Genomic DNA, 10942 nt, shown 5'->3' on the forward strand with positions numbered 1-10942 from the left:
CTACGCTTTTATCTTATACCTTTTTATTGTTCTTTCATTTATTGTTATTTATTTTATTCCATCATTTTATTCTTTTATCTTCATTTTATAATCTTTCTTTTTAATATAGTAGCGCTTTTTTGATAAATTCGTTTTAGCTATTTCTTGCTTTTTTTACTGTTGCAGTCCGTATTCGAGCAGCCGTGTCAATCGTGACAGGAACACTTATCCACACTGCAGACATCCCCATTCCCCCCAGTCAAGTCAATTGATTGTCCGTGCATTCACGAATAAATCTTAGAACAGAAGTGTCAAAGGTTCTCGCATCTTTGGTTCGATAATGTATAACAAAATGAAATATTCGTTAATTAAACTTTTCGTATTTTGTGTTCGTAATGTACTAACAGTGTGTTATTTTGCAGGGTACTCTTCCAGTAATAAGAGCTAAGACAATGGAACAACTAGACAGAGAGGTATGTTAATTTATTATTGTTATTATGCATTTTGAAAATATTTAAAATATTTATTCTTCTGGCATAATTGTATGCCATTATACGCAATATCATTTTCTGAAAGACAGACTTAAGTGTATTTAATTGAAAAACTTAATATTTCACGTACTGTCATTGTGCTTTACTTCCAAACAATATTGAAGCTATTAGTCCTGCAGTCCTTAAATGACAAGTGCCTAGTCAAATTTACCTGGTCCTTCTCTAAACATACGGTCATCTTCCAAGATGTAGACGTCAGATTTGAGAATGGACATCTTGAGACAGATGTATGCATCAAACCTACACACAGTAATCAATAGCTCTACTCCAAAAGCTCCCACCCTCATCACATCTAAGATCCCCTATTCTATGCTTTGGCTGTTCAGGAAACCCATACTTGTTCTACGGCATTGTAATGATCCTATTGTTATTATTCTCTAACTGGAGACACTTTGTCAATTGTAGCAGCAAACATTCAGTTAAGCGAAGAGTCTCACCAAAATCAAGGTATTTGTTACTATAAAATCCTCTACACCGAACTTCTTGCCCAATATCATCCTAGCCCTCCCTGATGTCTTGTGGCTAGCGCGCACGTGGTCCCGAGTTTGATTCACGGTAGGAGAGCACTAACATTTTAACGCATTACAGTGGTTCGATTTACATCTTAAACTGTAGTAGGTGCATGTCTAACATTATCCGTGGCTGAAAAGGGACGCTAAACTTCAACAAACATACCAATACCATCCCAGCCTTCATTCGCTACAGCATTGTTCCTGAGCTGTTTTGCTGCGTCACACTTGCGCGCTCCGGTGACGCGAATTTTTTGGCTACTTGGAAAAATTCATTATCGAGTTACTATTTTATTCTATTTACTGTGTTTCATATGCTTGTGCAGGTTTTCCTTTTGTGTCGATTTTTATTGTGTATGGCAGTGACGTAGATAGAACTCCCAAGTTCATACCTTTGAGGATTGTTGTGTATATATCTTAATATGATAACCGTGTAATTTTTCATAATATCGTGTTGAAGGAGAGGGTTAAAACGCCAAGAAACCACACAATAGCTGAAACTTTATTAATATCAGCGGGTAAAGAGATAGTGAAAATACCGTAGTCAAGTTCAGAAACTGCTAATGAAATTTCAAAAATTGCTCTATATCTGCTGAAACAGTCAGTCGGGTAGTTCATTTTCAGCTACATATTCGTATAAAGTGAGCTTCTCGATATTGGCTGAAATTATAACATTAAAGAGAGAAAAGACTCAAATTCGTCGATGAAGAAATTAGACTTGCATTGTCAGCGAATCCTTCACGGATCAGCCGCCTTTGTGTAGTTAAGCAGGCAGATATGGGTAGAATTATTTACTTTAATAGAAAAATATAATTTGATTAGCATATGCAGTTGTATTAATAGTGTCGTATAATAAGATTTTGAGGGGAATAACGTTTTGATATGCCATGTTGAATCGTGGATAATTTATACTGTGCCACGAGTAAAAAAAAAAAAAAAAAAATCGTTTGATACTGACCCATAGAAGGTAATAAATCACACTTATCCCTGCTCATCACCTTATCTGAAACAGAAGAGGCTTTCCGGACACCTAAAATTATTTACCGAAGATTCTCATATCTCCACACTTTCATTACGAGAGCTTGACAACTCCACCGAAAAAAATACCAAATACTTAGATGCAAAACGTATCGTATATTTGATATCTGTTTGCTTTTGAACACCGCATTACAAAAATAACACACTTTTTACCATTCGTAGTTACTGTTTTTCCAACCTAATTTAATCCTTAAACACACCCACTGTTCACCCTTCTATATTGGCGAAACAGTACTGTCGATTTGCATCAGCTATCAGTGATATTCCTGCAGCACAATTCCCACTGTTACCGGCCGCAGAATACTCAACTTATCACAACAATTTATTTGCTCATACCTTCTGCCTAAATATCCTCAAAATATTTCCTCTGACCTCTTCCATGTGTCTCAGAAAGAAATAGAAATAGCCACTTATATTTTCCTGTTCGCAAAGAACACCCTTCTCTGGTCTTAACGTTTATAATACCGTTATTGTTATTATTATTATTATTAACTGGGACCGCCGAAATGGTCCTGTAGTCTGATTCTCTTGGAGGTGAGACAGGTAGCGGGAAACGAGCAGCTCTTATGGATGTGCTGCCCTTTATATTCAAGTCCCAGACGTGGTTCGGAGTTCACGTTAATAGCACGCCCGACTCTTCATAACCTCTTTTGCATAAGAACACAAAACTCTAAATATTATTATTGTTCTGTTAATTTCTTCTTATTTTAATTTTTCAGTCCATTTTTGTTATAATAAATGTTTCTCTTCGTTTATTATTGCTTTGCTCACCTGCACTTTAATTGACTTATCCGCCCCATTTATTATCTTCCTCCATCGAACTAGGATTGTCAGGTTAAACTGATTGCATGCCCGCGAAGACCAACGGCACCAATTGAAAACAAAGTTTGTGCAGCCATTATTACTAAGCAGATGTATAATGTACCTAACTAATTGAAAAATAACACAAAACATTAGTGGTTATAGACGCCTCCCTTATTATTCTTATCGCTGCATGAAGAAGAGTCTTATTTTCGAAAACAGTTTTGTGAAAAGATTGTGGCAGGGTATTTTTTTAAGTGAATATGAACACAAATTTCGACCAGTTCAAGTTCAATTAACGTTCCGTGAATCTGAACACAAATTTCGACCAGCTCAAATTCAATTAACATTCTGTGAATCTGAACACACATTTCGACCGGCACAAGTTCCATTAACATTCATAATCGATCCATAGAACTTTCATAACACTTATAAACACCCGTTTAATATGTTTATTCGTGGCATGGCGAAAATAGTCTGCATTATTTTAAACAGGTTTGATGCGTCTGGTTTTCTGAAAAACACACCATAATTTAGAAACAATTATTATTATCATTCCTATCAAGTGCTGATCTTGTAAATTTCAAATATTATTATCATTCCTATCAAGTGCTGATCTTGTAAATTTCAAAATTGACATTTCCATCGAAACTAATGTTAAGCTGATGTTATTATTGTCAAATCATTAAATGAAAAACGTTGGTGCCACGCGATAATATAGGCGCAACAATTGAAAGAAATTTCAACCTATCCGTTTGTTACAATAACAGTACAACAATTAAGTACAATATATAAGACCTAAATGGAATAAAAAAATAAATAAATAAATGTAGGTAATTTAGTATTTAAGCCCGAAGATTTAGTTCATTGGCCTATAAGCCCGTAGAATATATATTTAGAACCCGGGCATTCAGGGCGGCTGGCCGGAGATCCTGGCAACCGTACATTAAATTCAGTTTACTTTCAGCCTGGAAACTCCTACATTGCATTCCAACACTGGATGCTTCACAGCGTTTCTTTTTTAAGTAATTTAATTTACCAAAACTGTTTTATATATTTACCCTGCCCATGTGTCCATATCTCCATGCGTCTGGGAGACAAAAATTCTCAAGAACTACTTGATGTATCACCGTCAAATTTGATCAGGAAATAGGTCAAAAGTTTAGAGTATAGTTTGTTGATAGAGACGATATTCAAACCTGTAGAAATCAATCATTTCTGGTTTTGATGTTAATTACTGTAGAGTAAAAACGGCAAGAAGCAGTTTTCTGCGACCGATTAAGCGTCCCAACAATACATTTCATCGGTATTCTTAACTAAAAGCGGAAGTGATAGAAAATTGTTACAACTTCCGCTTTTAGTATTCAACAAGAACGACAAAAGATAGCGAGAAACAGATTTTTTTATCGATTTAGTGGTCTAAGAATAGGTACTATCCCCTCTCTCAACCGGAAGTGGCAGAAATCAACAATTCTGGTTTTAACGTTGCTTGTTAGAGTGAAAATGGTAATACAGGGAAGCGGTTTCCTGCAATCAGTTAATTGTGTTTCATCTAATCTCCTGAAACGAGAAAATATTACGCCATACAAACCAAAATCCTTCGCGTGGTGTATACGTGACAATGTTTTTTTTATCATCTCCCTACTTCTTCCAATTTCTGTTTGGTGAAATGTTTTAGCGAAAACGCATATAATTTACTTTCTTAGTGTGTGTGATTATATTTTCACCCCTTCCTCATAAGTAATTCATAGTCTTTAAATGTAAGTGCATAAATGCAATTGAATGTGTCACCGCATTGACTGATACGCGAGGAGCGTTTGATGGATCCGTGACTTTGAAATGAAAGAATTGTTTCCTACCGAAAATCAATGTGTTGGAAAATTAATTGTCTCCTTTTAGCTCGATACACTTTGTCCAAACCTTTTATGTCTTTCGTACGACCACAACGAAATTCTATGGAACCACTTTCGCACCATTCTATGAGACAGAGTAGCATCTCCTTTTTAATATTTTATTTTAAGTTTTGCTTTGGTGTCCCTAACCCAGTGGTGCTATTCTAACTTTCTAACAACCGGTTCTATATTATTTAGATACGTATCACATTCATTATATTCGCAGATCCCAGTATCCCGGACAAAATCCCAATCAAATTTCTGTCTTCCCATTGAATTGAAACAATTGAAAGTCGTTGGTTTTCACAGAATACAAGCGAGCGAGAAAAGTTCAGAGGTGTTTTCACAAATTTGTTTGGCTTCTTTCCTTCGTTCTTGGCTAAGTCATGCGTGTGTGTGTTTATGTATGGGTATAACAAACCGCTCTACGAACTCGAAATATTTTAACAACCAGTTCTAGCGAACCGGTTGTATAGCACCACTATATTAACCCCTTTCGTGTGTTCGGTGTAATATTACGCCAGCAAATATATCTTACTGAATTTACCTATGTTGAACGGAATAATACGTTTTTCGTCGGTAAAATATATGTTTTGCTATTTAGAAAATTACTGCTTTTATTTAGTCACGATTTCCAGTGCCGAAAGGAGGAAAGAGAAGAAATTTGGTATTGTCAAACTGAATTAAGAAATATTTTTTGCCCTCGTTACCATTCTAAACATTGCAGTGAAACTTGGTACACACACACTACGTATAGTCCATATTATTTTACAAGGTTGATTATATTCAGGTATCTGTAGCTGGGGCCGCTCCAGAGAGCACAAAATTTTTAAAACTGATTTTTTGAGGGAAATTTCCCGAATTACCTCAATTTCATTTTTCTCGTACACTATGAACATATGAGCATGATATGACTCGAAAGTCTGTTTTATTCTGGAGAGAAAGACATGCAAACTATGATAATCGGATGAATTGTGGTGAAGCAGAAGCTACTCGTATCATAAATACTGTCCCTAAGTTTTAAGTATATTGATACAAAATTGTTAGAGATATTTTAATATTCTAATAACATGAGTCACATGAACGCATTATGACCAAAATAAAAAATAATTATTCAAAATGGCCACCATTAGCATGCACACAATCCTTCAGTCTTTGTAGCCACTCATCAGTTGCATTACGTAACACATCAACTGGAAAATCTGTAGCTGCCTTCCGAAGAGACCATTTTATACTTTCAATATTGGGATGTCTCTTCTTGCTTGGACCACAATTTGTAGTCCAAAGGGTTTAGCTCCGAACTTGCAGAAGGTCAATCTGAAATGAAATGAAGCCCGGAACATTTGCCTCTAGCCACTGCTAGGTTATCCGTGCCTTATGTGAAATGCTGCATCCTGCTGACGCTCTAGTTCTACTGTCTGAAACACTGTCCCGTGGTACACTTTGGCTGACGTTTTGACCCCCTTTCCCGGAAATGGAGCTCCGTTGTGCCTTTTTAGCTCACACACCACCACACCATGACAGGATGGTGTGACCCATCTGGATCCTTGGAATCTTTTCACTAGCTTGTCTAGAGAATGTGGCATATATATCCTGTCATTTTGGGCATTGAAAGTCTCCTCAAACACTGAAAATCTTTTCATCAGTGAAAAGGATTCGACAGTGCGCATGTGCTGTGTAACGCTTAAGTAAGTGCTTTGCTTCTAGGAGCCTCTGCTGCTTCAGTTCATTTGTCAGGAGATGTTCTTTGCGTTGTTTGTAAGCATGGAGTCCCAGATCACTGCTTAATGTGCGAGACATAGACATTTTTGACATCTTGAACTCACGAGCCATAACTAACTGTTTCCTAACTGGATTTTGTCGGACACGCGCCGCCATTGCCTTCATAAGTTTCAGTGTTCGTACTGTGAGTGATCTGTGCCGCGGGCGATCTTTCACAGTTCCAGATTTAACAAAGCGCCGGATAGTGCGGTAAAAGGTTTTATTATTATTATTATTATTACTATTATTATTAATTTCCAGCTTCTGTAGGATTTTGAATCTTGTGCAACGCTATCACGGCTACGTTATTTTCATACTCACCCGATTCCATTTTGAACACTTACAAGTGACACGTGTACACTTCTTCAGGTCATCCAGCAATGACTAACGCTTCGGGATACCGCTCTTGACGTCGTTCGCGTGTACGGATGAAAGTACACCCTAAATTAATCTTGCTCATATGTAATGTTGCGTTCCGTAACGAATCGTGTATTCTCTTAAAACACTTAAAACACATACCTAGGGCCTACTCAACACAAAAATAATAATAATAATAATAATAATAATAATAATAATAATAATAATAATAATCAAATAATAATAATAAAGTAAATAAATAAATAAATAAATAAGAATAAAATCACATTAAACTCATTCAACCAATTGTATTTATACACAACGCAACAAACCAATTGAGGTTAGTTTAATTAAAATTACTATTCACAATAAAATGTAAATAAAAATCACTCTCTCCCATTAGTATTAAAAATAACTAGATTTTCACCTCAAAATGATACCCCTCAAAAAAAAAAAAAAAAAAAAAAAAAGGAAAAATACTAAACATGCATTTATCCGGTTTAGAACACCGTCAGCAACAGTATAACAAACGAAAGGCAATCGAAATTTTCAGTCTATTGAAGATGGTCAACTTTAACTACAAAATGAAACTTGTAGTCGGGGTTAAAAGTACTTGTACCTTATTCGAGACATGCTATCATTATCTAAAAAGGAAACAAGTGGTTTTAAAGAGCATTATTTTTAAAATTCAGTACAGAAGTACTGTGTGTGTATTGATTTATATATATATATATATATATATATATATATATAACCCTTATCCGGGCAAGACATTTTTGTAACGTAAACGGGCAACCGGGGCCTGTCAGGCCCAGTATATATTTTAAGTGCAGAACACTCAAAATTCAATGTCTGTTGCCGCATACTGTTCCGACTAAAGATTACAATAGTCACGTGTTCAATATATAATTATGTGACAATTTGATCTAATATTTGACAGGAATTTCACTAAAGTTATACGGGGCCTCCTAGGCCCCGGTTGCCCGGTTACGCCAGGAAAAGATTTTCAAATTAAAAAAAAAAAAAAAAAAAAGATTTACCAACTCGATATGTTCATGATTTTAACTTCGACGAAAGATAGAAGAATTCAGTATTTTATGTCTTCGAAATATGTATGGTTATTGAGAAATTTTAGAAAAATGAAGCTACTGGGCCTGGGAGGCCCCGGTTGCCCGGATAAGGGTTAATCTGAGAGAATATATTGAATTACATTTGTCTTTTCTTGTCCAAAGAAAAAGAAAATGGATAATTTATTTTTATATTTTGTTTTCCAGTATGCTTATGATTTCCGGGCGGAACGTCAAACGTAAATATGTATTACCTAAATAGTGCTCACCATCAGTGGATTCTGAACAAGATGCATAAGAAGAATGTGTATTCTTATGACTATTGTTGTGTAACAATGCTTCTGAAAACAAAAATTACGAAGACTTGAAACGGGTGAACATTTCATCATCACACATCACGAGGATATTCGTAGATAATAGTTGTTAAAATTTATCTAGCTTAAGTTCCTCCTGATTGAGTTAAATTATATGAAGTAATCTTAATGAACTCTGCCCAGAATCAAAGGTACAGTGGCTCTGATTTATATTAGAGGGTATGAAACAGACATATTGTGTATTTCCTTAAATGATGATTTTTGTATCAATGATCAATGCCCCTTCGCGGTTTTTCTAAAGCAAAAATTAATGTACAAGCTCAGACGAAATGTGCCTTTCCTAAATAGATATATATAAGATGATATACATATATATATAAAACAACAGACTCGTAATCGAAAAAGACCAAAAATCTAGACTGAGTTTTGTCTGTAATTTAAAATTCTTTCAGAATTTGACACCATAAAAAAAATCCATGACAAAACCTATAAAGAACTAGTGTGTTTGCGAAACATCTAGCAAGTAATTTTCTGTTGTAGCGCCATTTTATCTTTTCCTTTTGAGATATGAATTGTATTTTGTTTGACCAAATTGTATTTTGTTTAAAATTAATGATATTCAAAAGATGAAGTCCCTTAAAAAAAAAAAAAAAAAAAAAAAAAAAAGTGACTGAAGAAAAATAAAAACGAGTGGGTCCTTCCTAACCGCAGATAAACTGGGACCACTTATATGTTACCGGTATTTATTTCGTTAGTGTGTAGTATATAGATATATATACATATTTATGTAAGCGTAAGCAAGGTTTCTTGTGATTGGCTACATTGTTGGTGTGAAATATGTATGTTGGAAATTAGATAAAATTGCATGATTGAATATATGAAATTTTAAGGACGTAAAATACCGAATTGCAAATCCATAATAAATGGAAATAAGTTGTAATCCATAATATATATATATTGTAGATTTTTCAGTATTCAGTTTTTAAAACATCACTCACTGCCTTCTGAAACACAAGCCATATTCTTGAAAGTGACTGAAAAAATAATAATAATAATAATAATATGTACGTGACATAAATATGTTGGTAGAGAAAGACGACAATCACGGAATGTGAAATGACGAAATGTAAGAAACAATGATCAATATTGCGACGGGAATTTTTATGTGAAGCTAAAATATGCTCACAGATTTAAGACAACCACTATATATATATATATATATATATATATATATATATATATATATATATATATATATATATATATATATATATATATATATTAAAAAAAAAAAAGCTGTAGACGAACTTTTGTGACAAAGATGCTTCAAATGTCATACTTTTATTGTAAAAGTAATTTAAGATCACAAGAATAGAACATACTTCGACACATGTGATATATACGAGATCGTTAATATATATATATTTATAGCGTAGAATTATAAAGAAATATGTAATGTTAATTACATTCTGTTGTGAATGCTTTTAAGACAAGATTTAATATGCGATTTGGTGCATAGGGTAATAAATACAGATGGGAAGTATTACATCAACGTTTTATACGTAAGCACAAATTTTTTTCATTCAGTTTGTAAGCGACTAGTGTTGAGTGATTGCTTGACCAGAAGACGATAAAACGACTGAAGATTCGTTGTTCTCGTGAGGAGTATTTACATGTGACAAGTGCTCATAAAGTAATAGACTCTTGCTCTGTAACTTAATAAGGATAGAGCATGTCTTCAAGTAACTAAGGTGCTCGACCGTGGTTTATAAAGATTGTTGGCCAGTTTTTGTTACCATGTTTTAATACTATGTGGGCTTAAAAAAAATGTGTTAAACGTTCTGTGTCTGCCATATTTTATAAGTTGTAAAAAGTATTTTGACAAAGCAAAATGTGCAGTTAAGCGTGGTAAATAAGAAAATGATATAATCATATAATTACTGTCCTTATTTATAACTTGGTTCCTCTGATACTCAAATATACATATAAAATAGTAGTGTAGTATTATACAATGCCAATTATCACTATTTTACTTACAGATTTCAGTAATTCCTGAATTTTCTTTAGACTTCAAGCTTTCGATTCTCCCCTGGAGTCTTGGTTACGGAGATTAAAAACAGAAAGGAAAATAATAGAAACATCAAGGAAAGAAATGGAACGGATTTACCAAGGGAAGAGGTGTGTTGTACGGAAACACGTTGACAAGTACGTCAGTGATGTCCTGATGAAGTTGATACAAACTAAAATATCAAGTTTACATCAATTTAATCTGGACATTACTGACGTATTTGACAACGTGTTTCCGTACAATACAGCACTTCCCTTGGTAAATGCGTTCCATTCTTATTCCTTGATGTTTCTATTCTTTTTCTTTCAGTTTTTAATCTCCGTAACCAAGACTCCAGGGGAGAGTCGAAAGCTCGGAAATGTAAAGAAAATTTAGGAATTACAGAAATCCGTAAGTAGAATGATAGTTAGAACTCCTGAGTGTGGTTCTGTATTCTTAATTGATTTAATTATGACAGTTGAAGTAAAATTCCGTTAAAATTGAAGTACTGTCTCTACACATATGAGAGAGACAGAGTCCAATACAATAAGTATATGTAGAATGATCTTTTTTGTTTTGTGACAATTGCTGTTGACTTGGTATGCATAATATGTTATCACTTGTAT

The 10942-nt window shown here is 34.3% G+C and overlaps 1 protein-coding gene across 4 annotated transcripts in view; it reads left to right on the forward strand.

Annotated features, from left to right (window-relative positions):
- Mvb12 (multivesicular body subunit 12-like Mvb12) overlaps positions 1-9474 on the forward strand; it is a 41429-nt gene extending 31955 nt beyond the window's left edge. For all 4 annotated transcript variants that reach the window (XM_081764596.1, XM_081764594.1, XM_081764597.1 and 1 more), the window contains 2 exons: positions 402-452; positions 8163-9474. In XM_081764596.1, the coding sequence (XP_081620722.1) occupies positions 402-452; positions 8163-8198 (87 nt within the window). In that variant the 3' untranslated portion in view covers positions 8199-9474. The remainder of the gene's footprint in view (positions 1-401; positions 453-8162) is intronic.
- The last annotated feature ends 1468 nt before the right edge of the window (positions 9475-10942 follow it).

The sequence above is a fragment of the Thermobia domestica genome, chromosome 7 (assembly GCF_964235325.1).
Source record: "Thermobia domestica chromosome 7, izTheDome1.hap1.1, whole genome shotgun sequence".
Taxonomy (NCBI): Eukaryota; Metazoa; Arthropoda; class Insecta; order Zygentoma; family Lepismatidae; genus Thermobia; species Thermobia domestica.